Here is a 19,313-nt window from a genome sequence, read left to right as displayed (position 1 = left end):
TGTTGGCTAGTATGTATATATTTTAAAGAATAATATTTGGTGCTTACAGTTGTTTTATCCCACTGTTGGCTTTAAATTATGAATATTGATAGATGTCTTACTCCTATTTCTTTTCTAAAGCCTTATTTTTCTCGTTTGTTTTGAAGAACTTTTTGCTTTAGGTTTGAGAATATATTCCTCTAAAATTTATCCATAGTGTAGGTGGCCACAAACAGTTAAAGTTAAGAAAATAAACTGTAAAATACACAGCAAGCTGACATGCCAAACTTGATCCAGACTATCTGGAATAATTGTCACCTGGGAAGATACAAATATGCTTAATACTTATTTTGAGCTTGCTCTAAGTAGACTGTTTTAGTTTATGATCAGGTTTCAGGGTTTGTTTTACATTTAGCTGTTATTAGTCATTTAACTTGCATTTGAGTATTCCTTCTGCTTGTTTGTGAAGAGATCACAGAGGAATACTGTATTTTAGGAAGGGTGTGTAGAGATACTTCTCACAACCAAGAAAAACTAGTAAAGAGAGTGACTGGAGTTGAAGGCAGAGCAGAGAAATCTTTCCTTTTTCTCTGTACACTGGAAAACTCAAACATCTGACTAGAGTTTCTAGCCTGCTTACACAGACAGAGACCTGTCAGCAGTTCTCGGTGTCCTCAGGGAGTTTCCTGACTTTAGGGTTAATGCTGGAAGCCACGTTCCTGTGTGAGCTTTGCCCATCACCCTGCTCTGGTTGACTAGTTGGTCCCCATAAGCCATAGTGGCCTGGCTTCACCTTCACCCGGCAGTTGCTGTAGGCTCTGGGCTGCCATGCAGCTGTGGTTGTGTGATGATTTTGTTCTTGTTTTGTTTCTAATAAGGGCTATTAATATGCCACTACGCTCTTGTGATTGGGACTAGCATAATTAATTCCTTTATTTAATTTTCAGGTTTTTTCCCCCACCTGGCTGCATATTCTCTTTGCAGAGGATAATTTTAAATGTATATCTTATAAGGCACTTTGAGAACCCTGTTTTAGTACATATCTATTCCTTGACTCCTATCATTTCATAAATTACTTTTATTTAATCTTAGTTTTTAAATTTTGTTATACATATTTAACTGGATGTGTGTGTGTATGATTATGTTTGTGAATATGTACCTGTATAAAAACCTTCATGCATAAGTAATTTCTGTTTCCTTTTAAGAGAAAAGGTTGTAGGATTTGCTATCTTTTACTCTGAAGTCCATCTTATATTCCCATTACCTCAGAAAGGAACTAAATCTGACATACAACACACTATTTTTGTGGGAATATTCCATTTCTGGCACTATCAGAAGACAGTCTGGGTAGAAAGATGTCTTCACTGATGAGGATACCAAGTGTCTACCAAGAATAATTAGCGAGCTAGGGTTTGGATGGCCTTTTCAGAGTGCTGAAAAGGACTTAGCTTGCTCATGACCACTGCAGATTTACTATGAGGTTCTATAAGCCATTCAGAATTCTCCTAGTACCTATTTCTCAAAGCTTTTTTGGTGAGAGAGGAATTGAGGTAAAAAAAAACTACTGCTATGTGATGGCTTTCTCCAAGACCTTTTTGCTAGTTGGGAGCATAGCAAAGATGTCTTCTCTGCTGCTTTTACAGAGGGCAAAAAAATAACAACAAACTTTTAATTAAAGCAAATGTTTTTAGAAGTCTACTGGGGAAAAAAAAACCAGTTGCGTGAATGCTAATTCTATATTAGTTATTTGTAATAGTATGTGGTATATCCACTCAAACCTAAATCTAAATCTAAATCCCTTTTTCCTTACTTGAATTCACTTTCTTACTTTTCTCAGCTGGTCAAAAGAATGTGGTTGAATGAAGTCTACCTCATTTTTGGCAGGTGTACAGAGCAAAGCTTCATTTTGTGGTACAGAAGCCTTTACACAGCAGCCAAGGGGCAAATTTTTGTAATGCATAGTGTTTTCATAGTTGATACCTAGTGAAGTTATAGCAGCTTTGCAGGCCAACCTTTTTAAGCACTTGATTTCTTTAATCATTTAATTATTGTAATCCATCATTTAATTATTGTAATCCATTGCACTTAAATAGAATTAAACATCTTGAGAGATTACACTGGAAGCACCTCAAAGGTGCATTAGACTCAGGAAATGGGAACTTTCTCCTCGGTGTAAGTTTTATGAGAAAACAGAATATTTCTGGTTTCACTGCTATGACATAAGACCTTTCCGAAGTTTTGGTATCACCTCTAAAGCAATGCCATAATTATTACTTCCTACTAATAAATATGACAGGAACCCACTGATTTTCTGGATATCATTATCAATAAATGGATTGTTGGAATAGGTTGTTCTGCAAGCAGTCCGAATGTTACTTCACCTATGAGTCTGTGCTGTGCAAATGAGCTCCCACATGAAATAACAGAGATTCAGTAATGACTTCTACTACACTGTTTCCCCAAAGGGGCATTCATAAGATCTCTCTCCAGGGATCTGTTTTTCAAACAGTTTTAGAAACTAAATAGCTCTAGTTTTCTCCTCCTGTGTCAAATTTGAACTGATTTTAAAAAATATGGAAAAGAGAGAGACTTGACAGAAAACACAGTCACATTAATCATATTTCCTTAGAGAACTTCAGTTAAAGACAACATTACTTAATAAGCGGCTCTAATTCTGATTCTTAGAAAAATTTTGCATAAGATAAAGTTGAAAATGCCAACTCTTCCCAACACTGCTCTTCCTAGATCTCCTTATTATTTCATATATGCAAGATAGTGTTGAAACTGGGATTTAGTTTCTGTGGCATCTCATTTCTGTGAATCAATCCCTAAATGCGTTAGTTTGAAAGAAAATAAAGCATGTGATGTTATCATCTTACAAGTAAGTTACTATAGTGCTGAAAAGCCCCAGAAATAGAGATGCACCTTTCTTTTCCTTCCCTGCCTTCCTCTTTACTCACTTCCTACCCTACTCCTTCATTAGTGTTAAATGTACTGATGTGAGTCAATGTGTACTAACATTGAACAACAAAAACAGTTAGAAAAGCATAAGAAAAAAATTTTCAGGTTACTACTGTGTTGCAGTCATTTGTTATTGTCTGTCCAGGCAAAGCCACTGAGTCTCTCTCTCTCAGCTTCGTTTTTGTGCCTCTCCATATCTTGAACCAAACTTTCATTCGTATTTTCCCTTATATCTTCCTTCAGAAGCATACCTCATTTTTTATTCTTTTACTTGATGGCAGAGGTCCACTTCTTCTATAACCTAGCTCTTATGTTTTCCTCTGTGTTGTGACCTGACTCCAAGCACTTTGTGCCTTCCTGCACATGCAGCTGTCAACTAAAGAGCAAAGCACTTTATGGGTACCTCTACAATATCTTAAATAGTTGCAGTGTTGTTCCAAACCTGATGCCTGACCCCATTTCCCCTTCAGTCAGTGGGAAGAGACCCAGTGATCCCTTTGCTTTTGTGGTACTGCATGAGCTCCACAGTGAAGTTTTGTGTGGCAGAACATGTGTTATAAAACTTCACAAAGAAGCAATAAAACCTTTCTTTTTTGAAACAGATTCAGGCTATTATAGATAAGGGGAAAAGAGTATGGCTATGCCCACTGAAGTTTATTGTAGAGCCATTTACCAAGCAATAAAGCTGTAGGAATAGTCTTCGCATGTTTTTGAAAATCTGTTTACAAAACAGAATTATTCTTTGTTAGCCTTTTACATGGTAGTGATTTAACACAAAAATTAGTATTTTTCCTTGGTTCCAAAAATATTCCACTGTTTTGTGGATTGTCTAAGACTGCATCTAGCGGGTACTTTTCAGTGAGATTCATTGTATTGAACAGAATAGTAAAGGTCTAAGTTCTGTGCAAGAACTTCACTGAAATAGAAACACTCTCTATGTATTCTCAGGCCCACAGGTGCTGCAGAGTTTCCAGGTCTGGATGTTTGTCCAGACACCTACCAGTTAGAAGTCAGGGCAAAATTTGGACAGGTACTACTGTCATCATTGTAGATCGTCAGTTCTGTGCTAAAGAAGGGTCCCTTAGCCTGGACCACTGGGAGATCAGGTGCCCCTGGGGCATGTTGTGAAATGTTGCAGCAGATAATTTTGATGCAGCTATGCAGAGCAGGTAAAAACAGTCTATAAATGAGGACGAAAGGTATATTAGAATTAAATTCCACTTTATCAGTAATGATGATCTATGTCACATAGCAGCCAAGTGCTGTATGAAATACATATATAATACTTGTATTTATTGCTGAAGAGAGGGAGCAAAAAACCTATGGCTGTTTATTATTGTGTAATTTCATCAATATTATAGAATGACTGAGCTAAACCAGAGTACTGAAAACATGCTTGAAATGTCTGCATGTTTAAAAACCAAAGCTTGGCTTTAGACTGATATCCTTGTCCACTCAGTAATAAGCCAAATATATGTTTCCCAGAGGAATATAGATTATTTTTGTGTTTATACGAGAGAAGAAGAGCGGCACAGCACTGACTGCAGAACTTAAATTTCCCAAGCAAAAAATTTATATATGATATACTGATGTATTTATTCTTTGAGAGAGTTTTGTTGGTAATGTGTTTTAAGACAATCAGTAAAGAGCTTATTACTTAAAACAAAATTTTGATGAGTCACGTATGTTTACAGGAGACTAAAGAGGAACCTAGAATTAAAGTTGCTCCTTTTTACCTGTCAAAAACCAAGCCCTACCTGTGTGAATTAGCTGCTTTTGCACCTCCAGTCTCCCAAAACCTTCCATCTGAAACCTGTCCTTTTCTGTCTTCCCCTTTTTACTCTTCTTTGTCTGCGCTGTTTACCCATCCACTGGCTGACAGTGTCTTTACATCCAAAATGCAAAGCAGACAGATGGGCGCCTCAGGAAAGAACATGACCAAGAGCACCAGCATCGGCGGGGACATGTACACACTAGAGAAGAATGATGGCAGCCAGTCGGACACAGCAGTGGGCACTGTTGGTGGTGGCAGCAAAAAAAGACGCTCCAGCATCGGTGCAAAGATGGTCGCCATCGTGGGTCTCTCGCGAAAAAGCCGTAGCACGTCACAACTCAGCCAAACTGGTAGGAACTGGATTTTTTTCCCCTCTCAAATTATAATTTAAATGTACATAATATGTATGTATTGCAGTTTAATCATTTGGATATCCTGTTGAAGTTGCCTAATCGACAACATTCTACAGAATGAAGAAAATGGTCAAAGATCTTTTTTCTCTGGAAATTTACTAAACTGGCTTTTTTTTTAGCAAAGATCCTTTTCAGGTTGGACTGAGGCTTTTCTTTTCTGCTTGCTGGAACCTGTTTAATGCACTAATTCCTTGCTTCTCAGGAGCCAACATGAGCTGCTGTAATTCTGTTTGGGGGGAACCCTTACTGGGAGTTCATGAAGGGTCACTGAAATGTTGCAAAGATCCTTTGCTTTTGTCACGAATAGTGTTTGTATATTTCCATATGTGTTTTTTTTTCACATTTGAACATGCCACCTTATTTTGAAATGAAACAATTTTGCTGAACAAAATGATGTGTTATATTTTATTAATGAGTAGAACTGGTTTATTGCTTTTTAATTCACCTCTTTTCAGCCTACAAGTGTATTCACAATCACTATTAAGTTTCCTTGTTTCTGTTTATCTCACTTAAAATTAAAATTGAAAATTCAACCTAGCAAAAATGGAGAGTTTTTCTGCTTTGATGCCTAAAGAATTTAAAACCTTATGCGTTTTTTCCGTTCCTCCTATTTCAGGGAAAATCCATATAATGCACTCTGAAAAACTCTCATTGTCAATTAAGGAAGCTGTATAGGACAAGTGTATTTAACTTGGAAAAGATTACTTTTATTTAAATGACATATATATAAAAAAGTGTTTGAGCAATTTATATAGTTATGCACTTACATATTTATATATTTTAAGGGATATGCGTAAGATATATTGGATGTTCAGTATTTAAGCAAAACTGTTGTAATATTGTCATATGATTCAACCTAAGTTTATAGTGTTCAGCTATGTGTGACCCCATCTAAAGGTCTCCGTTGTGCTAACCACCACTGAAACACTGATAAGAGATTTTTCAGTTCTCTGGGAAGTTTGCAGTTTATATTGTGAAACCAAAGTGATAAGAGTTTTAATGTACAAGTAAATGGAGCAAAACGATGATTTGCAATGTCAAAAATTGTAGTAAATTTTGTAAGTAAACTTTTGTAGGAGGGACATGTAAAGTACCTGGAAAGAGTAAAGCAAAAAAGAAGGGAAAGGAAGGGTAAGCAAGAGGGGTAACAGTGCAGAAGAAGGAGTACAGAAAGAGAGCAGGGAGCTTACGCATGCCTCTTACTGAATGTGATATGAGACAGAAGGGAAAGAAGAGGAAGAGAGGAAAGAACATTTATCACGAAAGCTCTGAATTTCAGGCAGACACTGATGACTCCATCAGTAGGCAAGTCTTTGCAGCAGTCTCATGTTTGAGCAACTCGCAGGTTATGGAAATGGCAGTTTCATATACATTTCTATTATCTCTGAGTTCAGATGAATGCAAGGCAAAAGATGAAGTTGTCTTTATACAGACCCGGTAAGCATATCATTGAGAAAGAAAAAAACTTAGCTACTTGCTCACCTAGAAATATATATTTTACTCATGTGATTGATAGTACACGGGTGTGTAGCTGTATTGATGTATTTGGATATCAAGACAAACACAATGCACTACATTACTAGTTCTGATCTAATCTGGTCTCTCTTACTGTACGAGATATTAAATGAAGGATGTCACCTCTTTGTATGCTCTTCAAGTGTGTCTCAGCACTAGAGATAATCTGTATTGTGTGGCTTGCCTGGATTTGATTTCAATATCATGCTGTTTTAGTCATTTGGGATGTTTAATCTGAAGCTTTTCTCTCTGTTATATCCAGTCAGTTGCCCAACAACTCAAGTCAGGAACAAATGTGAAATATAACTCTTTCAAAAGTACTCAAGGTCACTTCACTCATTGACTGTGAATGGGGTGTTCTGAAAAACTTTTGAATAAGGAGCTGTATTTCAGTGATGTTAGAGGAGCAGCAGAAACAAGGGGAGCCTGCACGGCTCTGGCTGGCAGCCCTTCTCCCTCGGCTGCTCTCTGGGACAGCTCTGTGGTCAGCCCTGGCCCGCACCTGGCCCAGATGGGAGCAGCCAGCACACCTCCCGCTGCCTTTGGGAAAGGTCCCCCGGGTATCGGTTGGATGTGGGCTGTTTTGTAGAGTTATGACCACACACCAGCTCCCACTGCCCTATCTGACAGCTCTCCTGAGGGGCCTTGCCTGGTGGCCACATGGCTGCGCCTAACAGGGCACGCGCATCATTTGAATAGTTGGGTGATGCAAGCACGCTGGTCATACGGTGAGCAAGCCTGCGGCCACATGCCAGCCCCTGGATGAAGTGTGTGTATGGTGCTGTGGCTCCAGTGGTACAAGGTGATGGCCTGTTGGGTGGGTGAGGGGGAGGTCACATCATGAAGAAGTGTTTTACATGTCTTAAGCATCCATCAGCACACCTTAAAGGCAATATTGGACACCAGTGCTACACGTGAACGCCAGATACTTAAAACTTGCAGTTAATGTATTTAATTAATTTATAAATTTCCCTGGTTTCTCTCATCATGTTCATGTTTTCAGACAGTAAGTGCCTGCACAAGGAACCCTGTATTGGTACAAGCATTGACACAAGGGCTGGGATCAAAACACTAATGTGCTGTAGACGTCCTGTAAGCACAGTTCTCTGGAACTGAGAGGCAGGGGCTGCTCAGGCAGCAAGGCACTGGTGCCACACAGAAACTGGCCAAACGGTTCTTAGGTAGTTTCTGCAGAAGTCATGTTGTTCAATTGACCAGTTAATTATCTCCTTATGTATCAGGCTTGAGAAAGCATTCTGATATCATGAGATAACAATACTACTTCTATAGAAAATTATGATCATATTTATAGCAACTAGCCTTTTATAAACTGTGTGCTCATGTGGAAGTCAGTGAAGAAACGCCCTTCACTATCTCTGAAGCTTTTTTCAAGTGTCTTGTAAAGCATAACTATTTCAGTGGTTTTCTTCATTCATATCTTATAACTAAATCTATGCCAGAAATTTTTTTGAAAGTACATCATCATAAATGCTTTCAGGACTGAATCAGGCTTACAATAAATGTCTTTAAAGGTCCGTTTTTACAGTCTTTTTGAATTAATTTTATGTTATTTCTTGTTATTTGGCATAATATTAAGAGATTGACACTCAAAATACATACAGCAAAGTATTTTTCTTCTGGTCTATAATTCTTTTAGTGTATACAGGTGGGAACAGTTGTTTGGTTTTTTGCAGATAAAGGATATGTTGATTTGGTTTACATGGGAGTAAAAGGAGTAATTGTAATAATAACAATAACAACAACAATAACAACAACAACTACTACTACTACTACTACTAATAATAATAATAACCACCTAACAACGGTATTTGGATTTCATGTAACTATGGCAAATGTAAATTCTGTGATGGAAGGCCTCCAGAGAGAGAACTGAATACTTCTGAAGTATAACAAAAATCTGAATAAGCAATGTTCTTTTCCTCTCACACGTACAGTCTTCAATGCCTAGAAAATTGCTAATCCAGTAACTCTGCTGACCAAGCCCATTAAGGGTAATTTATGAGAGTAAAATAACAATTCAAGAAGTTAACAAGATCTGACCTCATTAACACAGGCACTAGGACCTGTTCTTTTCAGAGTATCATAGCAAGAGAATCCAAGTGTGTTCTCATATCCATTACACAAAAGGTCTGAAGTGGTGCTCTGTGGATCACTATTGTTATGGGAAAAGAAAGAGCAGAAAAATGCCAATGTTCAGACTACAGGAATAAAGAAAACATGAATAAAAATAGATGACACTCATTCTCTGGTTTCCATTTGAGCTTAAAGGAGACTTGTAATTTATTTTTTAAAAGCTCATACTCCTTTTAACAATGTGTATCACTCTGTGATATGTCTTTCCTATTATTTGATTTAATGAAAATTTGAAGTGTAAGAATAAACAGGATCAATAATTTGTGCACTAATTTGATTTATTTCAAAGCAATTAAAAAAAAAAGAGCCTGGAAATTCCTGCAATTTTTTTAAGCTTGGAATCAAGCTAATGTTTGGATAACACAAAAGTAATTTTACTTAAGGTAACTACTACTTAAGATACGACTTCAGTGAAAGATAAGATATTATAGAGTATACTAGCAAGGTAAATCAGAATTTATCTTAGTTCTGGTTCCTGCACCTTTTCAGTGCTACAGAAAAATAGCTAAAGGAATACTCCCTACACTTGAGTCACGCAGTCATTCCTAGAAGCTAACACTTGGCAGGTTAACAAGGATTTATGCTGTAACCTTCAGGTCCTGATTCTACAGGCATTATTCCTCGAAAAGACGGCTTTACAGAGGGAAATAAAATACAAAATGCAAACCCCAAGCAGCATCTTAACAGTGTTTGCTTAGCTATTCACAGCTGGAACGCAATCCTTTTCCTGCTGGACAGCCTTGAGGGAACTGATGATCAGGCTTGCTTACAGGTGCAGACCTGTAACTCTCCGTTATGTTTCATTTATGAGTGAAGTCTTTCCCCTCTTCTGCTTACAGTATCTTAGATCTCGCTTTCAACTTACATGCACTGTCTGTGGCAGGTGGATACCTGGATGACTTCCCTTTTTTAGCTGACATTTCTCCTTCAGCTGGGAAAATATTTTGGCTTTTCTTTAGCTAGCCAAGACCTATTGTGTTTGTAGGCTGATTATATGCAAAAGCCTAGGCAGTTTAACTTATGTTTTCAAGACTTTTTTTAGAATCTGGACCATACCATGGACCATACATACTAAAACATTTCCTGTGTGTACGTAGACTCAGCCACATGTACAGAGTCCAGCGCACTCTCAGAGATGGAGTCCCATGACATCTTTGGGTATATGATTGCAATAGATGACATCTATTAAATTAGATGACAAAAAGCATGTAACAGCATGACTTGAGAGTGACCAGTGCGGTAACGCCTGCAGAGGGGAGTATCCATGTGTTTGAATAGCAATAAACTTCTCGTGTGTGTCTCTGTAGAGCGTTACTCCAAGGTGCAGTGCTCCAGAGGGCCCTGCACATGTAAACCTAGCAGATGCCACGGGGGGTCAACTGACACTGCCCGAACTGCAGCTTCTCTGTAGCGACGTGTTGCTCCATCTAAGCTAATTACTCTCTCTAATAGCGGAATTCTCACAAGACAGAAGTTAGAGGAAAGCATTGGAAAACTATTGGAAAACTATGCAAGGTCAACCAAGACATAGACAAGTATCAAAACCTATGAAAATCTCATTAGAAGCAAAAAGCTTTTATATTTTTAGCGACCAAGATACAGATTGTCCCTTCTTTAGCAAGACAAAAAACTTCGGCAGGACACCATATGTGGCATAAAATTATAGGGCTGTAGAAGCAGAGTTTTGGGACAGTGTGCCACAGTGTTCTGAGCTCTCTTAATATCCTTTATAATTTTGGTGGGGTTAAACTATGGCAGTATATTCTTGAAGTTATATTTCTCTGCAGAAAAAGTGCAAAAATCAGTTGATTCAGTGCAAATAGGATGATGATTGCCCTTGAGAGAATTAAATAACATTCATCAAAAAGAGGCACTTGCATTTCAACAAATTCTGGAGAGGTCCAAAGGGTAACCCCAATGAAACGAGGTCAAAGTATTTTGAAATTTTTTTATTTTATGGCTACATCTTTTCTTAGAAGAAATGTAAGAGAAGAAGGTCTCTCAGAGCAAAATGCTTGAGTGGGATTTTATTTTCTCTGCATGTTAAAAGCCAAATTTTGGGTTCTATATGGTTTGTAGGGTGTTGAACCTATGGTCTAAAGTGCTGTATTCATAAGTAGAATAGGCTCAGTTATGTCTGTCATGAACCAACCATGTAGCCTGTAAAGCAATTTCCCCAATCACTGGAACAATTGTAGGGAATCTGTTGGGAACATTGGTCTTGGTCTTGTACGGATTTTCACATTTCTCAATTCAGAGTTTGGATTTATACAAAAAACCAACAGTCTTCTACCACACATAGAGTACATATGTTTCCTATTAAAAAGAAGATGATTAATTACAAGAAGAAACCGCATTGATTGCCTTTCATTGTCTAAAATGATATAGAATATGGTAAGCAGACAACTTACTGAACTAAAAATGTATTTGTTTTCATAATATACATTGTTATATTCTATCCCTAGAACTAATTCATATGGCCAAAAAGGCATCCAAAACTATCATTCATTATTTTTAATCTGGCCATGTATTTTACGTTTTTTTAAATCACATATATAATTCAGGTGATTTAAAGCAAGCCGTTTGTTTGGGGTTTTATTTCCTCTCCTATTTCAGAGACAGATTGCTAATGTTAAGAAATTGCTTTAATATGTAGTATTACATTTGTTTCAGTATTCTTGGTGTGTAATCTGATTTAGTTTCAAAATAAACCCATATTACATTGATAGAAATATAGGATTAGCAGTTGACAAGAGATTAAGGCCAATTTGTTTTACTGATTAGTTGAGAATTGTGACCTGAATCCTTTACCAAAGAGAAAGTACCATTATAATAAAGACATTACCAAGAGCATTAATCAGCTTTTACTAAGTAAACTCTGGAGAGTATGCTACTAAATAAATAGACTCTAATTGCAAATTAAAAAGGCTGACTATGCAGGCTTTATATATATTATACTAAGGTGGCAGATTTTTGTTTTTAAATTGCTTTCCTCCACATGTAGGAAAAGACTAGGAAAGAAGATAAGGCAGTACAAAGTTTATGCAACTCTCCTCAACAGATTTTCAATAGAGGAGGTAGGTATACGTTTGAGTCCTTGTATTTTCATAAAGCTTCTTGAGAGATTGATGCAGTAAAAAGAAATACACAGCTGATGTGTCAGAACTGAACTCCAGGCAGTGCTAGGTATGATCTTAGAGAAGTCCTCTGGAAGACACTTCTCACACACAAAGCATGGGAGACACCTTGTGCCATATATAGGCAGAAATTCCATGCAGATGAGAAGGAAGTCCTGTAATGAGACTAGGAAGTAAGAATAAAAAGCCTAATTTTGGGACAAAATGTGCAGATCATGTACACCAACTGAGCAATACTGCCCAAGTCACAAATTACTCATTGAAATTCTCTGCAGTTGTAATATGGAATCACCAACTCAGTGAGATATATACCTGTGAGGTTTCCAGCTGTGGCAGAAGTAAAACTAAATCCCCTGGTTGTAGGCATTTATATGATTAAAAACCTCTACTTACATTTTCAAAAATTATTTCTGTGTTGCCAACTCTGTCCTTAAAAAGCAACTGAAGTATATTACCACTTGATCTCATTAATAAGGGAAAAAAAAGAGAAAGCTATAAGTGAGATCAGAACATTTAGCTTGACCTTCCACAAGATTTTTTTCTTTCCATAATTAGTGGTAAAAATAGAGAGAGAAATGTAGGGTGATCTTTATTGGTAAGAATACTGCTAAGCTATCTTATTCAGAGCACAAGAATTCTCATAACATCGCTCCTAAACAAAAGTATACATTTCATCAAAAAACTTAAAAGCTCTTTTATTTCTGTTTTCACAGCAAACAAGATTTGTTCTTTGTGTTGTTACGTAGGGAAAACCCATCACAGTCCTTCCTGAATTAATTCAGTCTGGTGAGCATTTCTTTTTTAGAGAGCTATTCAACAGAATAATTTTGGCTTTCCCTAAGACATTTTGAGTTTAAAAACCCTGCTGGGGATTTTATAATCCCTTAGTTAACGTGTGATATAATATATGTGAATATTCCATGAAAGAGGGCTCTGGCTTCATCCTACTGAAACTTAGGAGCGAAAAGAAGAGGTTTATGTGGCAATTTCATACTTTTACTCTGACAATTATTCAGTTTTCAGTTTGCCTGAAATGTCTAAGATACTTACCTGTAGTTACAGTTCTTTGTAGCTATATGTAGTTCATATTTTAGGGAGGAAAATTCAGGGGTTTTTTTTCCAGTTGAAATAATTTTTCTAGTTATGTCATTTTTTTACATAGCCACCTCAATGACTACTGTTTGTATTGCTTGAGAAGGATAATACTCACCTGCACATTGCTCTGTGAACCACCTTCACTAAATAACAAGGTGCCGTGAAGGGAGATTTACTTCAGCTCTCCAAAGGCCAGCAGGAGCCAGGCTGTTGTACTTTGTTCTTGTACAGTTATCAGAAGCATGGTTTTGGCACCAAAAATAAATAAATATGACATTTGTATTTACATATTGATCAGGGCTGCATCTTTTTTTGATCTAAAATTTCATAATGAAGACAGGATTTCCTTCCTTGTACTTAAATGGAATGCAATATCAAAGGTCCTTTAGCAAGTCATACCTCAGTATTGAGTTTATGTCTTTAACACCACCTGTGCAATCAGCAATACTATTGATACCCTTTTGATAAATGAAATTCTTTTTGTAAGGATAGAAGGTAATTTATAAAATCATTACCTGAAAGTAAAAAATCATGAAAATAACACCAAAAGTAAAGGTGGTATTAGAGGGATTCTTTGCAGACTAATTCAGAACAGCTCTCTGGCCTCAACTGGTATGCAAATTAGGTGGATGCTGAAGTATTATAAAAGTTCAGATTTACTGCACTCTCACTTTGCCATTTTCAGCTGGCTGTTGTATGCCAGTGTTTAAATAAGCATAACCTGTACTCTCCATAGGATAAAACGGGGAGGTAAATTTTACACTACTCCCACTTTTAAACACTGCACAGGATATACAGCTCATGTGAAATCATGTGGATGCTGAGAATACAGTCGTGTAGGCTCTTCATACTTCTGGAATCTTTGTGCTAATGTCCCTCATACTGACTAGGATGACCTCCTAGGCATCTCCAGACCATTTACATCGACTTTGTCTTCCATGGAAGAAGTGTGATGACACTATAACTCAAAACTTAATAGGAGAATTTATATTAACAACAGAGTAATTTAAAATTAGCTAAGTGTACCAGTGATGATTCACAGAAAATACAGAAGCGACCACTGGATCAGGAAGCTGAACCCTCTACTCACAAAAAAATAGCCCTAACCATCAGCCTGCAGTCACAGCTCTCTGATCAATGCTTTATTTGACCTATTGGTTCTTTCTTTTTTCTTTTTTTGGGTGCTAAAAAAAATTCAGTTTGCAAAATAGTGCATGTCAGGTACATGTCAGATGACATGTGCCAGGTACTCTCCAAGAAAGTGGGAAATATTTTAGTCTTCTCCAGCGGGGGAGGGCCTCTGAACCCTCCTTCCATCATGGATACGTCCTCTTGGTTGCAACACAAAACTGACACTCAGTTTCTGCTTCTCCAGAGATGCAATTAAAGAGAGCAGTGTTCCTTCAGCAGAATCCTGTAGCCGCAGTTTGTAAAGCTTACCAGATTTGTGCCTGAGGCAGAATGTGCAGGACCTGTGTTTTCTGAATGTTGATGTCTAGGATAGGTTACTGCTGTCTCCACGTTGGCAGAAGCCAGTAGCTTCTCAACATGCACAGAATCAAAATGAGGGGGAAAATTAGCACAAAAAAGCTGATTTGGAGGAACTTAGGCACCACTAGAGCCATAAGCAGGAATTTTCAGGCTTATTTCTTTGGAATCACAAGATAAATTCCTGTGTATTTTAGGCACTTGTATCCATGTTTAAACCATTTTTTATTCATATCTGACCTTTGCAGTCTGTATAGAGAAGTGAGACAAGCACAGGGGAAAATAAGAGACAAACAGGAAAGAGAAGTTACCTGAGACCAGCAGAAGTCAATGGAGAATCAGAATATAAGTCTAAAATTTGTGAAGTACCTGTTCCATGCTTTAACAAGACAACAAAAAAGAATTTGTGAAATTATTCTTTCTGTCTTTCTGGGTGTACATTGTGCTTCTTAACTATGCTATTGGTTAACTCCAGTTGTCGGGTTTTTTTTTCAATTTGATGAAGTAAAACACATCCTTATACTTAGCAATTACCAAATCCTTTGGCAATGGATAGTCAGGGTTTTGAAGACGTCACAAGTGCATCTAAATTCAGTGCAAGCTTGAGAAACTAGTTCAAGGAGTACACTGATGAACTGTATATTTTTGCTACGATGTTCTATATGTTAGCTTACAACTGAGGAATTGCTTCAAGATTTTTCTTAAATGTCAGTACAGGTTTTGTTATTGCATTTTGATTACTGCTTGAACAGTGATAGGATTTTCTCTAACACTATTAGGCCTATGTAAGTTCAATTGAACTCTCTCTTCCTGCTCAGGGAATATATTAAGAAGCAAAAAAACTGTCATTGAGAACATCTGACAGAAGAAAGAAAACATGCAGGTTGTTCTCAAACCATTCTTAATGGAGCATGTTTAGGAGAAGGTGAATGATTCCTTAACAAAGGCAAAAAAATTTATTTTTCCACACCAGCTAAATAGTTTGTGTATGGTTCTTTGTGTATTTGCATAAGATAAACAGAACCTTTGTGAGATATTGTCTTAACAGTCATATTTTTTATTGTAAAGTAATCAAAACATAGTTTCTTTAACATCAGGAGAAGCTCTGACTTTTTATACCTATTTTTAGGAGTTTTTCCTATGCTTGAAAATGTTTGTGTGAATTACATTGAATTTTTTTACTGTCAGGACATTTTCATTACGATATGAAATGTTAAACTGTGTATGCTATCTTACATGAATTAAAACTCTGCTCCAAAAGTTAGATTCAGATTTTATCCAGTTTTGTAACTGTCATACTCTAATACTTCGGTTTTGCCGTTGTCTAGGTAGAATTTGGTGCCAGCAAAAACTATTTTTAGCTCAGTCTGTGAAATCACATTGAGTCTTAATTGAAAATATTCACAGTAATAAGTACTCTTCTTGTCACTATTTGCTTCAGTAAGACCTGTTGAGAACAAATTTGTACTGTGAAGGAAAAATTACTTCCCTGTGATTAACTAAATTAATTAATAGCTACCAATATTACTGAGTTTTTTATAAGGTGGATCTTTTTTTCAAAATGTAAAATTAATCTAATATTTTGTGTGAAACCTGCCATGATTAAGACAGTGCTGTATTTAACTACTGTATCAAGTGGAAAATTTAACACAGAAACCCCTTACAAAATAAAACTGATTTTTGTAGAAAATATGCATTGTAGGTGTTCTAAAATCTGTAAATTACATGTTCTAGCAAGGCATTATTCTTCTGTTGTTATAATACAGCATAAAAATATGCTATGATATATGAACATCAGAAAAATTCTTTACAGATCTGTTTTCCTTTAATAACTGAAGTAATGTACTCACTGATTTCTGAATTTTATCGATAACAAGTACCTTTATTTGCAAAAAACATTCATATAAAACATTATGACTTGATTAAATGTCAATATTTTATAATTTTGACATCACTTTTTTAATGTTTGTTTTAACTTTTTCAGTCATTTCAAGAGTATGCAATATTGGGTAGTATTTTTGAAACCTTAAACTCACAGATGAGAATCATTATCATGTGAAAATTCACGCATCCTGAAAGGGTCTTCAAAACTAAACCAGGACCACTATTGAATGTGAAGGTCTGGTTAGAAGCATTGCCTGTGTGTCACCAAAATGGGCTTTTCTTTTAATCAGGCAAGAAACATCTTCTCCCTGCTACCAGCTATATTTGCTTGTTATGTCACTCTTTCTCAGATACATCTTCTTTGTTTCACAAGTTCTACCGAGCTCCCTGCTGTTCTCAGGCCCACCTGCAGAGCAGTCATTTCAGTTGGTTCCTTGGTGGAATTTGTACACAACTGAAAAGTTGTTCAGTCTGTGATCTGTATACCATGAGTTGCATCACTTGGCTGAAAATTGAGCTCCCATCCAGAGGATGCAAGTAAAATTGTTTTGTATGAATATGTGTAATTTGGAGGAAGAAAAAGGTTTGGAAAGACTTTTTAATATTTGCCTGTTGTAAAGACATTCTGATTTTATTTTTGAGGTTGAATATTATTTCTGAATGTTGGAAATTAGCTGAGTACATGTGTTTGCTGTTGAGCATATGAGTAGTTCCACTGAAGTTAGTGGTACATTTGAGGGATACTGACCCTCACAAAGGGAGGGAAGACATGTGAATCCACTTTTCACACAAAAGCAACCCTGTTTTCTTCTTCAGCTCTCTTTCTTTGCTAGGACCACTAAAGGATGAGAACTAGAGAAAACCTTCTGTTGTCTCGCTGCTGCCATTACTACCCTTTGTAGTTTGACTTCACCACCTTATCAATAGCCAAAGTCACGTCTTCATCAGTAAAGGGATAGAAATGCCAGGAAGCACAGAAAATCACTTGCGGTTAAATAGGTGAAGTACATAAAAGTCTAGAGAGAACAGTCCACTGTGCTGTTCCATCAGCTAGCCAGTGGCTGAAGACCATACTGCCATAGGATTTACCTTTAAAAGCACCACTTCTCAGCTGGCGCACAAGCTAAGAGACTCCTTGTATTCCATTAATGTACTGACAGAGCCAGGTGCCAGCAAGAGCTACCCATCAGAGGTCAGGCTGCATGCAAATGAACACATCAGTCAGCTCAGCAGCTTCCTTATGGAGAGGTTTGTAAGTGCTCAGTGCACAGTAGAAGTCATTAACTTGCACCCCTTTCGCTGTTCCCTTTAAGCAAGTACTTTAATGCAGCGTGTTGGCAGATTATAGGAATTGTTGAACAGAACCCCACTGGTAAAAGGATTCTTTGCAATTTTGAAATGAATTTTCTCACATGGCCCAACCTGGATCTTGGCTTTTGCCACCATGCTTGTGTCTTCTCAGGGGGGAGAAGAAACCAAACATGTGCCAGTTGTGTCCATATTGCATATTCTCAGCTTTCTTGGATTGAGAAAGAAAATTTCTGTCATTTCATTTTACCTTGGTGCCATCCTGTATTCATCTGGCCTTTGAAGACACTCAGTACATATTGAAAGGAATCTGAAGGTCTCCTTCTGGAGAGACCTCTAAGACTCTCAATTTTATGACCACTTAAAGTTACATCTGTATAGATAAATAAAAAGACCAGGGTCTGTCTCTGGTTCTGAGAGCAAGATCTGTCTGATGTCCATATGGCTAAACTATCTTAAGCTTTCCTCAGAACAGGATCGCATAATTCCTAAGATCTATTGGAATCCACCCATGCCCATGCTGTCTCCTGAACTGCTTTCTGGGCAAACTTGCCTTGCTTGGGTCAAAATAGTGACAGGGAGTGGGCTAAGAAATCATGAAGATGGTTACAAGTCAGTGCCCTGCCCCTGTAGACTTTGGTCCTATAAATACAGCCTGAAAAAACTAGTTTCATGCAGTCACCCCTCCATGATGGAGGATTTATTTGCCTATGTGCACCCTCTACAACACCTTGTAGTTTTATAATGCCTTGGCTAATTTAATCTACATTTGAATGAGCAGACCACAAAGATAATTAAATTTGGGAGGATAAGGTGGATAGCAGACTAATGTGCTCATAATACTTGCCTGCATATAAATCCTACTGCAGCCTCTATCTCCACATTAGTTACTCTGAGTTTTATTGCTTTGTATTTCATAATTCTTTATTTTTCCACATATGTATGTAAGTATGGAGAGGATAGCAGTGGTTGAAATCACAGTCAGTGATCACACAGGCAAAACTCATTAAAACCCTTGAACTTCATTTCCATTTAATTTTTTGGCATATCACCAAGAAATCTGTTCTCATCTGAAAATACTTTGTAGGTAGCTAATTAGCCTTTTGTAGCTAATTTGCATTCCTTCCCTTCAGCAGAGTTAACCACATTTTCCAGTTCCACCTTCAGCCCATCAGTTCCTGCTGTTTCTCCACCTCTCATCCTGACATTATGGCATGTCTGTCAAGTGTCTAAACACCAAAGAAGTGAACACTTTCTGTGGCTTTTTTGTTTCCAGCGCAGAGAGACTCTGGATCTCACTGGAAGTAAGTAGCCTTGACATGAAAACAGACATGAAAACAGTGACCTCCAATGAATTTTCTAGATTCTAGAAAAAAGATTTGATAATTCAAAATATTAAGAAACAGTTTTTATGAAAACAGAGGCCCGTAAAACATTGATCTTAATTCAGTATGAAAGGAAGATACTAATATCATAGGTTAATATTGCTATCAAAGGAAGGTAGCAAGGCATATCTGACTAGTAAAAAAGTGTAGATCCAGGATGAAGGGCTCAGCATCTGCAGCAGGTGGCAGGCAGTCTGTTGAGAAGATTTTCATCAAAGAC

The 19,313-nt window shown here is 37.2% G+C and overlaps 1 protein-coding gene across 50 annotated transcripts in view; it reads left to right on the top strand.

The window, feature by feature from the left end:
* Positions 1 to 19,313, top strand: part of RIMS2 (regulating synaptic membrane exocytosis 2) — a 534,102-nt gene that overhangs the window by 472,884 nt on the left and 41,905 nt on the right. For 47 of the 50 annotated variants that reach the window (XM_075415724.1, XM_075415741.1, XM_075415702.1 and 44 more), the window contains one exon: positions 4,823 to 5,064. The exons of 2 other annotated variants lie outside the window; for them this stretch is intronic. In XM_075415724.1, coding sequence (XP_075271839.1) covers positions 4,823 to 5,064 — 242 coding nt within the window. The remainder of the gene's footprint in view (positions 1 to 4,822; positions 5,065 to 19,313) is intronic. One more of the 50 variants, XM_075415703.1, reaches the window with a different exon arrangement.

This window comes from Opisthocomus hoazin, chromosome 3, assembly GCF_030867145.1.
Source record: "Opisthocomus hoazin isolate bOpiHoa1 chromosome 3, bOpiHoa1.hap1, whole genome shotgun sequence".
Taxonomy (NCBI): Eukaryota; Metazoa; Chordata; class Aves; order Opisthocomiformes; family Opisthocomidae; genus Opisthocomus; species Opisthocomus hoazin.
Note: the sequence above shows the minus strand (reverse complement) of the source record. Positions and strands in the feature narration are given on the sequence as shown.